This window comes from Choloepus didactylus, chromosome 2 (assembly GCF_015220235.1).
Source record: "Choloepus didactylus isolate mChoDid1 chromosome 2, mChoDid1.pri, whole genome shotgun sequence".
Lineage (NCBI taxonomy): Eukaryota > Metazoa > Chordata > Mammalia > Pilosa > Megalonychidae > Choloepus > Choloepus didactylus.
Window position 1 is genome coordinate 194111960 of NC_051308.1, and position 21756 is coordinate 194133715.

The 21756-nt window shown below is 36.2% G+C and overlaps 1 protein-coding gene across 2 annotated transcripts in view; it reads right to left on the reverse strand.

Annotated features, from left to right (window-relative positions):
- SCP2 (sterol carrier protein 2) overlaps positions 1-21756 on the reverse strand; it is a 239240-nt gene that overhangs the window by 34757 nt on the left and 182727 nt on the right. For both annotated transcript variants that reach the window (XM_037827204.1, XM_037827205.1), the window contains one exon: positions 4731-4884. In XM_037827204.1, the coding sequence (XP_037683132.1) occupies positions 4731-4884 (154 nt within the window). The remainder of the gene's footprint in view (positions 1-4730; positions 4885-21756) is intronic.

The window sequence follows — 21756 nt, forward strand, 5'->3', positions numbered from 1 at the left end:
TGTCTATAATAAATAAAGCTGCTAAAGCAATCCTGTACAAAAAAAAAAAAAAAAAAAGTCGATGTCTTACACTTTGGGTGATTGTATGGTATGTGAATATATCTCAATAAAATTGCCTTAAAAAAAGCCTGTACCTATGTAGCAACCCCGTGGCCTGAGCAAAAAAGGCCTGCACATCTTTGGTGCACAGCAGCCTGCATGACCTAGGCAGCTAAATGTTTAACCTATTGTCTTTCTAAGCCAGTAAAGGAAAAAAAGGTAAATTGACCTTAAAATGTAACTTTATGCAAGCAGGCAGGAAGTGAGAGGCTCTTAGTCTCACAAAAAGAGCAAAATGTAATTGTTCACGTGTTATTCTAGTCCTTCCTGCACCACCCCCCAAGTCAGAATGACCTATTCCAGCATCTATGCTCCCCCCACCCTCAGGAAGGCTTTTGTCTTAAACCCTTATAAAAGGCTTTCTGCCCTTTTTCCATCGCTCAGTCATCTTCCCTGTGAACGTGCCTGCCTGGCCTGAGAGAGCCGTCATGATCTCTCCACAACTTCTCACCCTATAAGTAAGCCCTGAATAAAAAGTTCATGTATCAGAAAATGCTTGTTGTCTTCTTTGGCCTTTGGACTGGCATGGCCCTCTTGGGCTGCAACAATCTGGTAACTCTTGTTATTTGAATCCCCTGTGGGTCTGTTTATCTTCGTTTTCAATCATGGTTTGGTTGCCTTGTATGTCTGATTACTTTTTACTGCTTGCTAAGACATTATACATGATAATATTGTAGAAATAAATTGAGGCTTAAGTTATTATCTTTCTCCAGGGATGATTTTTCTTTTGCTTCTGGAAGACAGGTAGGGGTACTAATAATCTGGAGTCGCTTTAATCCAATTTCACTGATTAATATGATGTGATATTAGAATTTAGTCCCTGTGTGGGCTTACTTCCAAGTTCATACTTATTCCTAACATATAATTATTTGGGTTCCCAATCCAAACCATGGGGGGTTAACCAGGGTCTTCCCTCTTTGGTGAGTCCTTGACTTCAATTTGTTTCCTTGGCTCTATGACACTGTCAAAAGCGCTGAACACCTTTCTCAGACTCTCAACCACCTCTTTCAGAACTGGCAGATACCCTTAAGAGAAAAGTAACCCCAAATATTGACCTTGCTTCTTAGGTGTCCTTCTTCTTCAATGAAAGCATTATTGCTTATTAAGATACACTGAGTTACCCAAGAGGCAGAATTTCTAACTTGACAGCTTCTAACCAATTAGCTGCCTGTACTGACATGCAAAGCATATTTAGATTAAGGTTCCCAAGATAAAAGAACTATTGAGTTTCCCTAGGAAAAGATTTAGATTCTCTAGAGCAGAAGCTGGCAAACTACAGCCAAATCTTATTTTTGTAAATACAGTTTCATTGGAACTTAGCCACACCCTTCATATATATTTTGTCTATGGCTGTTTTTGTGCTACAACAGCAAAGTTTCATAGTTGTGACAGACCATATTGCCCACAAAACCTAAAATACTGGCCCTTTACAGAAACATTTGCTGACACCTACTCTAAGCAATAACTCTCACTCTTGAGGTATGGAAAATGTACTGGTGATATTCCCCTAAAGGATTACATCAGAATGGGACAGGGGAGACTACGTGTGGTTTTAAAAAGCATATCTGATATGCCTACCTTCTCCATAATATAAACTACAAATAGTAAAGCCCAACAAAATCTTCTTGGCTGAACAAGGTAAAATGAGAAATATTACATGGAGGGGCACATGTTAGGAAATTGAAAAAAATGTGCCCTACCAACAAAAAAAAATATCTTTTGTAAAGGCTATAATTTATGTTTCTCATCCAATAGAGATTCTACCTGTAGAAGCTGCTGCCAACGGCAACAATGAGGATAGATGGGGAGAAACCTCAAGCTGGCCCTCAAAATGCCCTAAGAAAGGAAGAAAATATTAGCAGAAGCAGAGGATAGATGATATTTTCTATGTCCCATTCCCCCACCCTCACAATTTTCTATTTGCCCCTACAATTCTTTTCTCGCTCTCTGAACAAACGTACACAAATCCATAGTTTCAACTATACCTATAAGCTAATGACCCCCAAATCTAGATTTTCAGCCTAATATTCAGCCTAGATACATGTTCTCCCTCAAACCCTGTTCTCTTGTTTTCTCATGCTGTATCAGTGAATCACTATTACTCAGTCATCTCAAATAAAAACCATCCTCAACACTTTCTTCTTCACCCTTCAAATGCATAGCTCTTAAATTTGACCTCTCTTCTTCATTACCACTGCCCTTGTGGTAGTGCTAAACGTTTCTTACCCACACTACTGCAAAAGCTTCCTAAGGATTCCTGGCCTCTGGTCTTTCCGCCATCCAACTCAATCAAAGTCATGCCAGACTCATTTAACGTGCAACGTAATTATGTGATCTTTTGCTAAACATCCATGTTCTGTAGGATAAATTCTAAGACATAGCATTTGAAACACTTCATAAGCGTGAGTCAACCTACTGTTACAGCTACATCTCCTGTTACCTACACAGTCCTGACTCCACCCCTGTGCAGACAAAAGAATCTACCCTCTACCCACATAGTATAAACACTCACTAAATCTTCTCGTATTTTCAAATCTCTATACTTCTGTATAGTTCTTTTCCCTACTCTTCTTTGAGTCATCCCAGCTCAAATTCACCTTCTTCATAACCTCAAATTCACCTTCTTCCTCTGGGTTTCTATAGTATTTTGAAAAAAGTATGTCTGCCTTCTCCCACATGCTCAGAGGACCTTGGGGCCTGGGCATGTAGCAGTTGCTCCATCAAAGTTAGCTATGTGAGTGAGAGATCAAAATCTAATCATGTGTAATGGGTATCTTAAAATTACTTTGTTTAAAATCTAACCATAACAGCATTTTAAAACTACATTTGCACCATCAGAGTTTTAGAATTATTTTTCCAACTTCGGCCTTTCAAGTGAGTTATGTTCTATCACTAAAACTACCAATAATGTCTGCTATATTTCAATATTATTTATCAGTCATTAATATATCTTCTAGATTTTTTCATGCCTCTCCAGAAATATCAACCCCAGTTAATGTGAACAATACTTTCTCCCAATTATTTAGCCTCTTTGAAAATAAAGAACTTTGAGAATTCCACATTTAAATAGAACCTGTGCCCAAAATTCATAACCTTCTACTCTGAGCGAATTAGCTACACTAATATGCTGACTATGGTAGCTCTTTAGAGTTTGGCTTTACTGAAGGTTTTCAACTCCATATGTGAACTAAATGGAACTCCAGAGGACAGTACAGAAACAATGACTGAGATTTAGGAGGAAAAAGCACTTTTTTTCAATTCAATTCAATTCAATAAGCATTTTCTCACTATGAAAGAAGAGATCCTAATGTGGGGAGAAGTGAGTCACAGTATTAGGCCTCAAAATTTCATATAATAAAGGGAATAAAGTCAAGCTAGATATACCACAGCCAAACCAAAAATGGATTGGGACCCAAGAGGTACAAAGTGCTGTGATATTTAAAGGGAGACTGAATGTGAGATGGATCACATAAGATAGAATTTTTACAATAGAAGTAATATTCAGGGCAGAAAAAGAAGAATGAGGGGACAGAAGAGGCCCAAGGACTTATAAAAGGTGAGTGTGAGCAATTCTATAAAAGAAGTGGGTCTTATAACCTTTGTGGCACAAACGGTGTGAATAAATGATAATGACCAAGAATTTCAGGGGGCAAAGGAAGCCAATTAATGTTAAAAGTCACAGCATGGTTAAGGAGAATAAGGACAAAAAATAAGGACAAGGACATTCAGTTCTATAATCCATTGTTGATAGTCTTACCTGACCTCAGGGGGAAGTAAGAAACTAGACTGCAAGGTATTACAACATGGAAAAACAAAGGTGGCTCAATATAAAAGGTTCATCATGAAAGACAATAATTTAGGCAAAGACAAAATAATTTTTAGACTAGGGAAGATCTGATTATGTTTGTTGAGAGAGAGAAAGGAGTCAATGGAAAGGGGGAAAGGGAAAGCATTAAAAGGGAGAGAGTATATTTAATATTTGGAACAAAGTAACAGAGTTACCGAAAATAGTTGGAAACAAAGCATGCCAAGGCGAGCGCAGGGTGTTGGAAGACATACCTTTTCCCTCCAGGAAGAAAGAGTATTTCTCTGAGAAATGAGCAAGGAGGTTGAGGGAGAGGAAAAAGTATTTGGAGACTCGAAAAGCACAGGCATTTGAAGGAGAGGAAGAAAGTCATAAAAGGATTCTAGCAGCAGTGAGGGCCTAGTTCGATACAGAGATATAAACTTGCAGAGATAACAATCAGCATAATTGGTGACTTTCTTCAAACAACCTCAGAAGCCTGGAAGGTTACAGTGAGAAAGTAAATTGTGGGAAACAAAATCAAAGTGATTTGCCTGAATTACTCAGATGGGCTGGGACGCGTCAACAGCCCGCTCGGACTGCTAGTTCAGCACTCTCTTTTGACTATGCTGCCTCCTTTTGAACAAAATTTTCCTATGGCTGGTTCAGTTTAAAAGCTAATGGCCAGTTTTAAAGTTTGAAAGTCATGTTATTACAGCAATGTAATGAGATACTTACTCTTTGCCATACTAAGACAATAAGATTAGGACTTTTTACTTGTTACAGGTCATCAACTATTAAAATTCAGAAGGATTAACTGCCATACCAAACTCAGAGAGCCACTTACCTGGCAGCTTCAGGAAAACCCATCTTGTAAAGTGTTACAACGACAGCTCCTCCAATGCCTAAATTATGCTGCAGAGCAACCTTTGCACCAGGAACTTGCCTTTTTCCGGCTTCCCCTCTCAGCTGCCAGCAGAGTTCAGCGCACTGAGCCAGACCTAACAAATCAAACGCAGAGCAGTCAGATTCCCTTGGTTTCGAAAGCAGCCCCAGCCAGCTTTCTCAGGCTGAAAAGGGCTAATGTTTCGTTGTGACTTTTAATTAAAGCATCTAATGAAGCGGAGACCTACATTTGCTTAAATAATAATTTCTCTTAAAAGCACTGAGGGTTTTTGCAGTTAGTTTTTTACCCCCTAAGTAATCCCTTTATTTAGACAATAGGCTTCCCTGCCTATTTAAACTATATAAACTCTATGCATCCTTTTCAAATCTGTCATTTTCTTGCATGTTAAAAGAAAAAACACTGAATATACAGTTCTCTGCTCCAGGCAAAACAGTATAAAAATCCTTTATCTAATTTTACCATTTTTAATTTACCAAAAGAAAATAATCTAGGATTTGGGAGTCCATTTTCCTTAGAAATTTTAACTACTATGAGAAATTTTCCCATTATTTTCTCCAAATAATTCCCAAGAATGTATAGTTTTTCAGACCTATTCACAGCTATTCACAAGAATAGCTCTCAATTCAGAAGATTAGCATTTTGTCCCCAGGACAAAAAAAATCAAAAAGTTTTAGAACTGGAAGAAATTGAGTGATATAAGATTAAGTAATTTGTAAATGGTCATGAAGCAGGCTAATTTCAGAGTTGGGATTCAGAATCCCTGTCTTCTAACTCAGGTAGGTAGGTTTGTCATTCTACCAGACCAGCTACTGTAGATGCTGAGTTAAGAATATTTTATCAGGATAGGCTGGTATCACTGTCGTGGAGGCAAGGGTCTAAAGGTCTATCTACATATGCAGATGTCTGAAGGTCTATCTACAATCACAACTTCTGATTTCTGAGTACCTTTGACAGTTTCCTAAATAAAGTCCAATCGCCCTAAGAAATGTAACTGCCACTTCTTATTTCCAGGCATGTCTATATATTTACAAAATACATATCTTAAACACTTTTAAAATAGATAGCTCCACACCCTGTGATAATTTTTTAAATTGTGAATATTTTGAAAATTAATAAAGAAGGTCAAAGGGATGATTCTACTAGTACACCCAAACTTTGAGGCAATTGATATTACGGGAAATCTTCCTTACAAGAAGCCTCAAAATTTAATGAATATGTAAAACAGAAGTATTCAAACTGGTCTCACATTCACATGGGTGGGGAAATACAGCTAGTTGTCTTCACAAAAGAATAAATACTCGTGGTTTACAAATATTTGAGAAAATATTCAGCCTCATCATTAATCAAATACAACAAAAAAGAAACCATTTTAACCTATCGAATTAGTAAGGATATTTAAAAATGCAAATAATTAGTGCTGGGGAGACTATGGCAATACAGCCACCCCCATACAGTACTGATGAAGTTTAAATTGGTATAAACTTTTTGGTAGGCAATGTCCCAAGAATTAAGAGTCCCTTAAATGCCTTTAAATCCATTCCATGGAAATAATCAAAACCAGGCAAAGTTTTACATTCAAAACTGTTCATCACATTATTCTAAAAGTGAAAAACTAGAAATAATCTAGAAGCAAAACTATGAGATATCCATATGAGAAAGTAATATGTTGTCATTTAAAAATGACGTTTATAAAAATTTTAATAATAAAGGAAAATGCTATGATATTACCTTAAATGAAAAATGCCAGGTACCAATTGAATATTCATTTATCTATTCAGTAAATATTTACTGAACACCTGTTATGCACCAGCACTGCAGGAGGCTGAGAAGCTCCAGTAATAAGCAAGATAGATATGGTCTTTCTTTGTGAAGCTGATAGTCTGAGATATAAAGATGTAGGCATTGTGGTGATGAATGCACAACTATGTGATGATACTGTAAGCCACTGATTGTATACTTTGCATGGATTGTATGGTGTTTGAATATATCGCAATAAAATTGCATATAAAAATGGAAGAAAAAAGATGCAAGCTTAGTTGATAATGCATAGGAATAAGCACAGATGCTATATGAGCACAAAGGAGGGATGCCTAGTGTGAAATGAGAATGGTAAATAGCTTTACTAATCATCTTAATTTGCTTAAATTTCCATTTTTACTCAGGAAACTACAAAGGAGAAACCAAAAGCAACTGAGGCAGACTGACATACCAACAATCCTTTGTGGTGCTAATTAAGACCCCTGCCTCCATCGGAAAGGAGGAACTGTGATAAAGAAGTCATGCTGAAACCAGCAAGTCTGCTTATCTTCGCCAGATAGGCCCATTCTTATACAAATATTCTGCCTGGGCAGCTTTTTTGTAGATTTATGGTACCTAAGGACACCCTGCTGCAGACAACTCACACAGCTCATGTCCTCCTTGCTGCACCCACCCCATTCCCCCCATACCCTTTCTATGCTCTAAGCAGGTATATAAACTGTTTTCCCACCACTTTGCTTTGAGGAGTAATTTTCTTTTAGTTCTGCTCCCACACGTGCCACTTAGCTCAATAAACTTATTCTGCACCTTGGTTTTCAGATCTATTTTCAACTTAACACTAGCATAGCCTGGAAGGTCAAGGAATAATTCCCAGATGAATGAAGATCTAAACTGAGACCCTATGATAAAGAGGAGTCAGTCAGGCAAAAAGGAGGAAAGACTATTTCAAGAAGAGAGATGAGTATGTGGAAAGAAGGAACATGGCCTGTTCTAGGAATAGAAAATTGAGTGAGGCTGGACTACACAAGACAGCCAGTGTTGAGGAGGGCAAGAGGGAGAGAGAAAGCGAAAGTAAGAGAAAGAAAAGGTGGGAGAGGGAAGGTATGAGAGAGAGATAGAGAAAGTGAGAGTATGTAAGAGAAAAAACTGAGAGGGAAAAGGACAGAGAAAAAGGAGAAAGTAGGAGGAAAGGAGAAGAAGGAAGAGGGAGGGAGAGAGAAATGAGTGTGTGGGTCAAGGGATAAGGTGAGATCAGATAACAAAGGGCTTTAGTACGTTGTGTTAAATAGTGTGAACTTAAGTAAGGCGGAAAGAACTTTCAGAGGGTTGAAAGTTCTTTGAAGAGTTTCAAAAAGAAGTATGTCAACATCAAATTTGTATTGGGAAAGATTCCTCTAGTTGGAATGTGGACTAGGGCAAATCACTGTGCGACTCTCCCAGGGATATTTGTAAGCAGTTAAATTTTGACTGGAATGAAAAGAAAAAAGTAGGCCTAATTAAGTGAAAAACAAACAAAACAAAAAACAACAGAGGATATGCAAAATATACCCTTTGGAAGTCTATGTCCTAGGCAGCAGATCCTATCTTTCTGCTTGTTAAGACTATCTCAGTTGTTCTTACAACATCTTTATGAGCTGTGCAATGAAGGTATCATGACCTTCATTTATAGACAAGAAATGGAGGTGAGTTTAGCAACTCTTCACACATTGACCATTCAGCATTTACTGAAACTATATTATATACTGTCTATGTTAGATGCTAGGGATACAAAGACTAAAGACAAGATAGAAGCCTCTTTTTAAGGAACTCACAATAGGGGAGACATGGAAACAAACCATTCATTCAAACCTGGGTTTTGAGTGCCTAATAGTGCATTAAAGTGTAGTAATAAATAAGGTATATAAACAGGGATAGATGTTGCATATCATAATTTCTAGGAGGGTGGACATATTAAAATGTAATTTGACATTTAGAATACCTGAAACTCTATTGTTTTCAAAACATAAATGACAGAAAATAAAATTTCTCAAGATCTTATAGCTAATAGGCATATGTAGAAAGTACTGAGTCTAAGGAAGGCAAATATGGAGCAGGGCTGAGAAGGTGGTAATTAAGCTATTAATCACGTGACAGGGACTAAAAACTGTTAAGATGAATTGTCCAGTGAATGTGTAGCACAAAGGAAACTACAAATCAGATTTTATTCCTAGTTTAGAGCTCTTTCTATGCAAGCTACCGTAAACTTTTTTGTTTGTTTGTTTATGTCATGAAGGTTAAGAAATAGACTATTCCAGTTGAAGAGTCAACCTCTATACCCAGGGTTTCTTGAGAGGATTCATTTGGAAAATATGAAAACACCTAGCACTATACCGGACTCATTGTTATCCCTTAAAAAATAACTGTGAATCTACTCCTTGGTTGTCAATATTCAAAGAATAAATATTCAAAAAGTAAAATATTTAGTCAAAGAATAAAATCTATTTAACCACAAAGTTGTCTGTAATCATACTGGAGACACTTCCAGATTTTGCAATATTTTTAATCACACCATACCACTGAAACTGTAAGAAGATGTGGTACACTGAGATAAATCTTTATTTGCCTAATTGATAGCAAAGAAAAGAAAAGGGAGAGAGGGAATAAGATCCATGTTAATCAACTTGTTTTCTTGTCATTTATTTGCTTTTGACAAAAGCTTTCTGGATATCTACTTTCAGAATAAATACGGATTTGTTGTATTCCTAAAGTCTGTGAAAGGTGGAAGTCAAAGGTTGACCTCAGAAATCCACTTTCCAAGAAGGCATGGCAGACAGTTATAAAAGTATAAACTATTTGAGCAAATGCTTTTTTATTTTCCTCCCTTGAATAACTGCAGGTATTGAATTGCTGACCATTTTTCATTCTGCTTGGAAAAAAAATAAGCTAACAAACATAAACATGATATATTTATAAATAAATTATGTAAAGAAATTGGTATCTTGTCAAAGTTGTATATTCATTCAGTAATGCCTTTCTGATAGTCTTTTGTGAAGGAAAAACAATTTTTTTAAATCTGATTACTTCATTTTACCACCATCTTGCTGCAAAAATTTCCTAATAAGATGTTGGTCAATCTTTTTATATAAACATAATTGGCCTAGGACCCAGTTACATAGATGAGGGCATACAGTTGGGTTGCTTCTGAAAATAAGCCATTTAAACAAGCTCTATGCTAAAGATAAAAAGAACTGACAGTGTAATGTGGGGGACAAATGCTAACAAAGTATAGTGTTAAGTGCCACAGAAAACCACAGAAAGGAAAAACTACACAGGATAATATTTTGAGATATTACCTAAGGTCTTTTCTCTCTCCTGCCTCCTTGAACCCATAACTCTTCCTACACCATTAAGACTACCAAGTACAAAGGAGTCATAATTTGGCTTTAGTTTCAAATAGGGTTTCTAAAGGCCTTAGCAGAAACAATATAAGCATATTTTTTACTGTTGGAGGCTGGCTTTTTTTAAAATTCAATTTTATTGATATATATTCACATACCATACAGTCATCCATAGTGTACAATCAACTGTTCACAGCACCATTATATAGTTGTGCATTCATCACCACAATCAATTTTTGAAAATTTTCATTACCACACACAAACAAAAATAAGAATAAAAGTTAAAGTAAAAAAGAACACCCAAAACATCCCGTTCCCCCCATCTCTCCTTATCATTCATTTACTTTTTGTCCTCATTTTTCTATTTATCTGTCCATACACTGTACAAAGGGAGTGGGAGCCTAAAAGTTTTCAGTTATATGGTCACACAATGTACGCTATATATTTATACAATCGTCCTCAAGAATAAAGGCTACTGGGTTGCAGTTCAACAGTTTCAGGTATTTCCTTCTAGCTATTCCAATACACTAAAAACTAAAAAGGGATATCTATATAATGCATAAGAATAACCTCCAGAATGACCTCTCAAATCTATCTGAGATTTGGAGCCTGGCTTTATGCAAAAGAAAAGGCTTTGTGGGCATAAAATGGCAGAAAGCTTTGATAGTAAATAGAATGATGAATGCGTATTTATCTAAAAGCAGTATTTCCCTCCAAAAGTTAAAAACAATTATCAACCTAGAATTCTGTACCCAGTTAAAAAAAATACCTTTCAAAAGTAGAAGAGACCTTTTCAGACATACAAAGCCAAAAGAGTTCATTGCCATACTGCAATACCCACACTATAAGAAATATTAAAGTCCTTCAGGCAGAAGGAAAATAATAGTAGATGGAAATGTGGATATAAGCAAAGTAATGAAGAAATACCAGAAATGATAAATTCATGGGTAAATAGGTAAGATAATTGTTTATCTTTTTAAAAAAAATTGGTTGTTTAAACAAAAATAATAACAATGTATGGTGGGATTTATAACATACATAAAAATATAACGAATGCAACAATATCATAAAGGCCCAGACAGGAGAAATGGAAGTATACTATTGTAAGGTTCTTTTACTCTAAGTGAAGTGATATAATATCACTTGAAAGTAGATTATGATAAAACAAAGATGTATTCAATAAACCTTAAAGCAACCACTAAAATAACAAAACAGTTACAGCTAATAAGCCAACAAAGGAGATAAAATGGGATCATTAAAAAAAACTTGATTAATTCAAAAGAAGGCAGGGGGAGAAAAAGAAGGAAAAGGGAATAGAGGACAGCTGGGACAAATAGAAAACAGATAACAAGATAGTTGAACTCAAACCTACCCATATTAATAATCACATTAAATGTAAATGTTCCTAATCATATTAATAATCACATTAAATGTAAATGGTCTAAACACCCCCAAATAAAGGCAGAGATTGTCAGAGTGGAAAAAAAAGAAAAATTCAACTAAATGCTCCAACTAGAAATGTACTTTAAATAAAAAGTTACATATAGATTAAAAGTAAGAGTATGAAAAAAGACATACTATAACCCACACTAGTGCTAGTCTAAGAAAGTGGGAGTAGCTATAATAAATAAGCCAAAGTAATGACTATTACCAAGGATAAAGAAGGTCATTTTGTAAGGATAAAGGGGGAAAAGTAAAACTGTCTTTATTCACAGTTTCTGTCTATATAGAAAACATGACAGAGTTTTTTAAAAAGATACTAGAACTAATGAGTAAGTTTAGCAAGATTACATGATACCAAACCAATATTTTAAAAAGTCAATTGTATTTCTAAATATTAGCAATAAAAAACTGAAACAGAAAAATATCATTTATAGCAGCATCAAAAACATGAAATACTGATGGATAATATGATAAAAATGTGCAAGATCTTTACAGTGAAAACAACAATATATTGTTGACAGAAATTAAATAAGACCTAAATAAATGGAGATATATACTTGTTCATGGGGTCTGAAGATCAGCATTATTAGGACAAAAATTCTCCCCAAATTAGTCTATACATTCAATGTAATCCCACTTAAAATCACTGAAGGATTTTTTTGTAAAACTTGACAAGTTGATTTTAAAATTAATTTGGAAATGAAAAGAACCCAGAATAGTCAAAAAACACTGAAAAAGAAGAATAAAGTTGGAGGACTAACAAAGTAAATTATAGTGATAGAAACCAGGTGTGTGGTTGCCTGGGTATGAGGGATCGCTGGTAGTGGGAGGGAGGGATTACAAAAAGATATGAGGAAACTTTTGGGTTGATAGATATGTTCAATATCTTAATTGTGGTGATGATTTTACAGGTGTGTGTGTGTATATATATAAGTCAAATTTTATTAAATTGTGCACTTTAAATATGTAGAGCTTATTATGTATTAAATTTACCTCTACAAAGCTATTAAATAACAAAATAAAATATGTGATATATAGGCACAATCTTCCTTATCGCTATACATTTTACTTGTCAGGAATGATAAGAGCCAGGGCCTGCTCCTAGCTGTCCCTTCCTGGCAAAAACTATCAAGAGTACATTAAAAGAATTATATACCATAATCAAATGGGATTTATCCCAGCTATGCAATGATGGTTTGACATAAGAAAATCAATTAATGTAATACACCACATTAACAGAATGAAAGAAAAAACACATGATCATTTCAACTGAAAAAGCATTTGACAAAAAATCCAGTACCCCTTCTTGATAAAAATACTTAGAAAATGAGAAATAGAAGGAAACTTCCTCAGCATAATAAAGGGCACATATGAAAAACCCACCATTAATATCATATTCAGTGGTGAAAGACTGAAAGCTTTCAATTTAAGATCTGGAACAAGACAAGAATGTTCACTGTTCCCACTGTTATTCAACATTGTACTGGAAATTCTTGCCAGAGTAATGGGCATGAAAAAGAAATAAAAGGCATCCATATTGGAAAGGAAAAAGTAAAATTTCTCTATTTGCAGACAACATGATCCTACATGCAGAAAATCCTAAAATATCCACAACTAAGCTACTAGAGCTAATAAACAAATTCAGCAAAGTGGCAGGGTACAAGACCAACACACAGAAATCAGTAGTGTTGCTTTCCGCTAATAATGAACAATCTGAAAGGAAACCAAGAAAAAAATTCCATTTACAATAGCAACTAAAAGAATCAAATATCTAGGAATAAATCTAACAAAGAATGTAAAGGACTTACATATTGCTAAAAGTAATCAAAGAAGACCTAACTAAATATAAATGCATTCCATATGCATGAATTGGAAGACTAAATATTGTAAAATATCTATTCTACCCAACTTGATTTACAGATTCAGCACAATCACAATAAAAAGTGCAGCAGCCTTCTCTGCAGAAAAGTCAATCATCAAATGTATATGGAAGGATAAGGGGCCTCCCTAATAGACAAAGCCATCTTGAAAGAGAAGAATGAAGTTGGAAGACTCACACTGCATGATCTTAAAACTCATTACAAAGCCACAGTAACCCAAACAGCATGGTAAAGCAAGAACAGACATATAGACTAATGGAATTGAATTGAGACTTCAGAAATCAACCCTCACATTGATGACCAATTGATTTTTTTTTCATAGTTAACAGTAACATTTTAATATTTTTTCATCAATTCTAACAAAAGTACCACATCAATTCCAAGCATCACTATTAGGGGAGTTTAAGGGATATGTAGTTTTTCTTTTTGGAGTAATGACAGTGTTCTAAATTTGATTGTGGTAATGAATGCACAACTCCGTGATTATACTGAAAGCCACTGATTGTACACTTCGGATGAATTGTATGGTGTGTGAATATATCTCAATAAAATTGCTTAAAAGAATACTCTGTGCTGGAGATGACGTCATCAACATGGCGACGTAAAGACCTACTCTCCAGAGATTCAACAAAAAAAAGGACAATTCTGAATTGTTTGAAACTCTGGAGGAGGATATAGACTGGAGAAAGACCCTGCAAATGTCAAATTGACAAAAGAGAAGAAATATCAGGTAGGAATTTTCCATACCAGACCAGCCAGTTAACCTCCCTCCCTCTTACTCAGTCTCTGTGTGGGAAAGGCACAGAATCAGCAGACAGGACCCCTCCCTGGGGTCCTGAGACACAGATTTTAAAACCTCACAGCAGCAAAAAATACCCTCACTGTTTGAAGACCCAGTGAACAGGAGAGGACATTTCAAGGCCCAGATCAGTGAGCGACAAAGAGACTGAGAAAACGTGGACAGAGATGCATTTTCAGCCCTGGGTCTAAAAGCTCTTCCTCCACCCTTGAGGGAAGGCAGCAGCCAGCAGCCATTTCCTTGCCTTGGAGACAGCAGGAGTGCTGGGTCAGCCAAGGAAATACTTTGCTGCAGGTAGAGCCCTACATCAAGCCAGATTTTGGTCAGCAAAGTGAGGGCATAGGAATCATGCAGTTTTAACCCGGCTGGGTCATACAAAGCCTGTGAGCAGAGGGAAACCAGCCTCTGAGGACCATAATGTTACTGAACAGCACCATCTGCTGGACAGTCCAGGAAGTGCATGGGAAGACAATACTTTTTAAAAGAGGCTTCAATCCCTTCCTTGGGAGTACAGGAGCTGTCTACATGCCCTGTATGGAAATGCAGCCCCTGTTCTGGCTGAGAAATAGGGAAGACCCAACTGTTAATGCAGGGCCCCAAAACAAACCAGGTCTTGCTAACCAGTGGAAAATAGAGCACCACAGGAAGCCAGCAGATTTGCATGACCAAACACACTGAACTTGCTGGAGTGCCCAGTGCCTACCTCCCATCCCTGTGGCAGGCCATGGTGGGTGCCTGATTTGGGGGGGAAGACAGGGGAGAAGAGCCAATCTGACAACTGGCCAGGGAGAGAAAAAAGAAGATAGAGATCAAAATCGATCAACACGAAAATCTTAGGCAAAAGAGAGAAAACAACTTCCAGAATAAACTAATAAAGAAAATCAGATGCCTAGACAGCAAAAAATCATGAACCACATCAGGAAACAGGAAGATATGGCGCAGTCAAAGGAAGAAACTAACATTTCAACTGAGATTCAGGTATTGAAACCTCTAATTATAGATGTTCAAACAAATCTTTTAAATCAAATCAACAAGGTGAGAGAGAATGTGACAAAAGAGATAAAGGATATAAAGAAGACACTGTGATCATAAGGAAGAATTCGCAAGCTTGAGAAAACAAACGTCAGAGCTTATCGGAATGAAAGGCACAACAGAAGAAATGAAAAACACAGTGGAGACATATAACAGCAGACTTAGAGAGGCAGAAGAAAGGATCAGTGAGATGGAGGACAGGACATCTGAAATCCTGCACACGGTGGAACAGAAAGGGAAAAGAATGAAAAAATACGAGCACGGTCTCAGGGAACTGAATGACAACATGAAGCACATGTTATAGGTGTTCCAGAAGAAGAGAAGGGAAAAGTGGTAGAAGGAACAATAGAGGAAATAATCAATGAAAATTTCCCAACTCCTATGAAAGACATAAAATTGCAGGCCCAAGAAACACAGCATACCCCAAACAGAACTCATCCAAATAGACCTACTCCAAGACACCCACTAATCAGATCTGTAAAGACAAAGAGAGAACTCCGAAAGCAGCAAGAGAAAAGCAATCCATCACATACAAGAGAAGCTTGACAAGACTAAGTGCAGATCTCTCAGCAGAAACCATGGAGGCAAGAAGGCGGTGGCATGATACACTCAAGATACTGAAAGAGAAAAACTGCCAACCAAGAATCCCATACCCAGCAACTGTCCTTCAAAGATGAGGAAGAGTTTAAAATATTCACAGAAAAACAGACACTGAGAGAGCTGGTGAACAGGAGGCCTCCTCTACAGGAAGTACTAAAGGGAGTAAGGGAGTGCCAAAGACAGACAGGAAAAGACAGGAAAGAGAGGTTTGGAGAAGAGGGCAGAAATGAAGATATCAGAAGATAGAAACAGGGTAGAGATTGGGCATTTGATGTTGAAGGAGTATAGAACTTTCTTGAGGATGGATTGTGTAGATCTAGAAATGGATAGCACAATACTGTGTGATGGTAGCACAATACTGTAAGTACACTGAAAAAAGATGACTGTGAATATGGTTGAAAGAGGAAGGTTAGGGGTCTGTATGACACCAGAAGGAAAGACAGAAGATAAAGACTGGGACTGTATAACTTAGTGAAACGTAGAGTATGACCAACTGATTTTTGACAAGAGCGCCAAGTCCATGGGAAAATGGGAAATCCACATGCCAAAGATGAACCTGGGTTCCTACCTCAAACCATAAAAAAAATTAATTTAAAGTGGTAAATAACCTAAATATAGGACCAAAACGATAAAACTGCTAGAAAAAAACATAGAGAACTATCTTCTGGAGCTTGTATTACACAATGGATTCTTAGATTTTATACCAAAAGTGCAAATAACAAAAGAAAAAAAATATATAAATCGGACTTCACCAAAATTAGACACTTCCATGCATCAAAGGATATTGTCAAAATGTTAAAAAGAAAACCTACAGAAGGGGAGAACATAGTTGCAAATCATATAGCAGATATGGGTTTCATATCTAGAATATATAAAGAACTGCTACAGGTCAACAACAGCAAGACAAACAACCAAATAAAAAATGGCTAAAGACCTGGATAGACCGCTTCTCCAAAGAAAATAAACAAATGGCCAATAAGCACACAAAAAGGTACTCCATATCATTAACTATTAGAAAAATGGCAAATCAAAACTACAATGAGATACCACTTCATACCCACTAGGATGGCTATTATCAAAAAAAAAAAAAAAAAACAAAACAAAAACGAAAACCATACGTGTTGGTGGAGATGTGGAGAAATGGGAACACTTGAACTTATTGGTGGGAATGTAAAATGGTGCAACTGCTATGGAAAAATGTTTGGCCCTTCATCATAAAATTAAACTTAGAATTACTATATGATGCAACAATTCTACCTCCACGTAAATATCCAAAAGAATTGAAAACAGAGACTCAAACAGATATCTGTATACCAATATTCATATCATCATTATTCATAATAGTCAAAAAGCAGAAGAAACCCAAGTGTCTATCAACAGACGAATGGATCAACAAATATGGCATTTATATACAAAGGAATATTATTCAGCCATAAAAAAAGAAAGAAGTGCTGATATATGCTACAACATGGATGAACCTTGAAGACATCATGTTGGGTAGAATATACAACACAGAAAGGCAAATATTGCATGATTTATCTTACATAAAATACTTAGAATAAGCAAATTCATAGAGACAGAAAGCAGAATAGTGATTATGGGCTGGGAGAGGGAGAATGGGGAATTACTGCTTAATAGGTACAAGTATCTGTTTGTGATGATGATAATGTTCTAAAAAGGTAGTAGTGAAAATTACACCACATTGTCAATGTACTTAGTATCACAGAATTGTACACTTAAAAATGGTTAAAACTATTTATTTTATGTATATTTCACCACAATAAAGAAAAGCAAGTAACAGTTCTTTAGAGAACTATGTGGCAGTTTCTTATAAACATACATCTGAGCTATGACCCAGCAATTCCACTCAGAAATATTAAGCCAAGAGAAAGGAAAACATATTTCCACAAATAGACTTGTACAAAAATGTTCTTAGCAGCCTGTGCTGGTCTGGATGTATTATGTCCCCCAAAATGCCATGTTCTTTGACACAGTCTTGTGGGGGCAGACGTATTAGTGTTGATTAGGTTGGAATCTTTGGATTAGGTTGTTTCCATAGAGATGTGACCCACCCAAATGTGGTAATATCTTTCATTAGATTATTTCCATGGAGGTGTGGCCCCACCTATTCAGTGTGGGTCTTGATTAGTTTACTGGAGTACTTTAAAAAGAGCCACGTAGACCCAGATGCTTGCTGTAGCTAAGAGAGAACAAAATGCCCCAAGAGCAACATTTTGAAGAATGCACAAGAGCTGAGAGAGGAGCTGGAACACAACCCAGGATAAGCAGATGCCACCCATGTGCCTTCCCAGCTAACAGAGGTTTTCCAAATGCCACTGGCCTTCCTTCGCTGAAGGTATACTTGTATTGATGCCTTAATTTGGACATTTTCATGGCCTTCAGTCTGTAAATTTGTAATCAAATAAACCCCCTTTATAAAAGCCAATCCATTTCTATTATTTTGCATAATGGCAGCATTAGCAAACTGGAACACAGCCTTACTCATAATAGCTCCAAAAAGGAAATAACTAAAATGTCCATCAACAGAAAAACAGATAAACAAACTGGTATATGTAAACAATGGAATACTTCCTGGTGATAAAAAAAGAATGAACTACGGATACAAGAACAACTTGGATGAATCTAACAAACATTATACTGAGGAAAAGAAGCCAGACACAAAGGAGTATATATACCTACTGTATGATTCCTATTATATAAAGCTGTAGAACAGGCAAAATTAGGCTATGGTGAAAGAAGTCAGAAAGTGTTACCCAGGTGTGCGGGTAGGAGATGACAGAATAGGGGACAAGCGTTTGGGAAACCAGGGAAAGAGACATGAAGGAATGTCTGGGGTGGTGGAAATATTCTACATCTTGTTTTGGCTGGTGGTTACATGAATGTATACCATTATAAAAACTCACTGCACTAAATACTTAAGAACTGTGTATTTTATTATATGAAAATCATACCTAGATTTTAAAAAATAATGTGGATATGAAAAACTATACTGTTACTACAAAGCATGATTTCTGAGTGTTTCGGTGAATGGCAGAATAAAAATGTCTCAGAATGGCAGACAAACAAATTATAATAAACAAAGGTTCTTTCAGAGGAGAAAAAAGTTATGTGTCAAAAAAAAAAAAAAAAAAAAAAAAAAACCCAGCTAGCTGAAATGTCACATTCATCTCCTCATGAAACAGAGGCTTCCTATATAGATTGAGAAAACCAACTGAAAGGAGAATTTAAGTCACTGCCTCACATACAAACTGTGATTTCAGTAAGGCTTAGTGAACATATCATTTAAATATTATTATCCTGTCTTCTCTATGCCCCATTAGGAACAAAATCAACACTTAAGTATGACCTAATTTTTTGAGGGATAAAGGAAAAAGTTTAGTCTATTTACCAAAGGCAGAATATATTTTTAAAATAATGTCTGCATAGCCTTGGGCACAATATTTACATAGAGAAATTGATGCCTTGAGACTCTCATATACTAGAAGAAAAATTATTTCCATTATAAATTAAAGAATGTCCTTTTTATGAAATGGTTTATACATTATGATACAAGTAAGGCTCTATTACCAGCATTAATAGTTAAGTGGACTCATTATGGCTTCCTTTTTAGAAATGGCATGAGGAGAATATTAGAATCTATTCTAGATCCTCCCCTGTTTGGGGGACTCCACTATGTACTTTATATACATATACTTCCTCAATTAACAGAACAACCTTATAAGGTAATTAGTATATTTTATCTCCTTTTATAGATAAGAAAACTACAATCAACCAAGTTAAGCTATGTACTGAAAAGAGTGAAGAGGCTAGGATCAAATCCAAGACGTTTAACCAAACTGAAAAAGAAAAAAAGAGAGAAGGAGCAGAAAACAAAAATCAGAAATGGAAGTGGGGACCTGACAATTGACCCCATAGAAAGGATTATAAGAAGATACTATGAACAACTATATGCCAAAAAATTAGATCACCTAGATAAAATGAACAAATTCCTAGGAGTACACAAACAACATACACTGGCTAAGGAAGAAACAGAAGATTCCAACAGACCAATAACTAGTAAAGAAGTTGAATCAGTAATCAAAAAACCCCACAAAAGAAAAAGCAAGGACAAGATAGCTTCACAGATGAATTTATCAAATACCCCAAGAAGAAAACTGAAGAGGAAGGAACACCCCTAATTCATTCTAAGAGGCCAACATCACCCTCATACCAAAGCCAGATAAAGATATCACATGAAATGAAAATTTGCAGGCCAATATCCTTTATAAATATAGATGCAAAAATCCTCAACAAAATACAGCAAACCAAATCCAACAGCAAAAGAATTATGCACCATGATCAAACGGAATTTATCCAAGGTAGGCAAGAGTGGTTCAACATAAGAGAATAAATTAATGTAATAAACAACATTAACAGAATGAAGGAAAAAAAATAACATGATCATCTCAATTGATGCAGGAAAGGCATTAGACAAAATTCAGCATCCCTTCAGGATAAAAAACACTTAGAAAACTATTAAGAGAAGGTACCTTCTTCAACATAATAAAGAGCATATAAGAAAAATCCACTGCTAATATAGTAGTCAATGGTGAAAGATTGAAAGTTTTTTCAAGAAGATCTGGAACAAGACAAGGATGCCCACTGTCCTCAGTGTTATTCAACAATGTACTGGAATTAGGCAAGAAAAAGAAATAAATGGCATCCTACTGGAAGAAGTGAAACTTTGCCTATTTGCAGATGACAGGATTCTATATATAGAATATCCTGAAAACTCCAAAAAATGCCGCTAGAGCTAATAAACTCAGCAAAGTGGCAGGGTACAAGATCAACGCAGAAAAATAAGCAGTATTTCTGTATACTAGTAATGAATATTATGAAGTGGATATTAAAAAAATTCATTTACAAGAGCAACTGTGGTGGTTTGGAGATATATACTCCAGAAAAATATGTTCTTAAACTTAACCCACTCCTGTGGGTGTGAACCCATTGTAAGTATGAACATCTGATGAAGTTACTTCAATTAAGGGGTAGCCCAACTCAAACACAATGTGTCTTAATCCTATTACGAAGTCCTTCATAAGCAGAATGAAATTCAGACAGACAGAGAGAAAGCCTCGGGAAGCAAGAAGCTGAAGGTCAGCAGAACCTGGAAGAGCAGGGAGAGGCCAGGAGAGGCTGCCATGTGCATTGCCATGTGACCAAGGAACCCAGCACAAAGGACCATGGCAGTCAGCTAGAGAACGCCAGTCTTCAGGAAGAAAGCATCCCCATTTACACCCACTAAAATGGCTACTATTTAAAAAAAAAAAAACAAAACAAAACAACAGAAAAAAAAGTGTTGGAGAGGATGTGGAGAAATAGAAACATCTATTATTAGTGGGAATGGAAAATAGTACAGCCACAGTGAGAGACAGTTTGGCAGTTCCTGAGAAAGTCAAGTATAGACCCCACAATCCCACTTCTATGTATATACCCCAAAGAACTGAAATCAGGGACTTGAACAGATGTTTAACACCAATGCTCAAAGCATCATTATAGACAACTGCCAAAAGATAGAAAGTGCCCAAGTGTCCATCAACAGATGAATGGATACAAAGTGTGGTATATACATACAACAGCATATTATTCAGCTGTAAAAAGGAATGAGGTTCTGATATATACTACAATGTGGATGAACTTTGAAGACATCATGTTGAGTGAAATAAGACATCATGTTGAAGACATCATGTTGAGTGAAATAAGCGAGCCACAAAAGGACAAATATTGTATTATCTCACTGACATGAAATAACTAGAATAAGCAAATTCATAGAGTACAGGTTAACAGGGTCTAAGTTGGGGGTAGGGAGTAGGGAGTTAATGCTTAATTGGTACAGAACATCTGTTTGAGTGATGGAAAAGTTTTGGTTTAATAGATTGTGGTGATGATACTACAACACTGTGAACATAATTAACAGCACTGAATTATATATTTCAATGTGGTGAAAGGGGAAATATTAGGTCGTATATATATTATGAGAATAAAAATTTTGAAACAACAACAAACTGTACAGCATA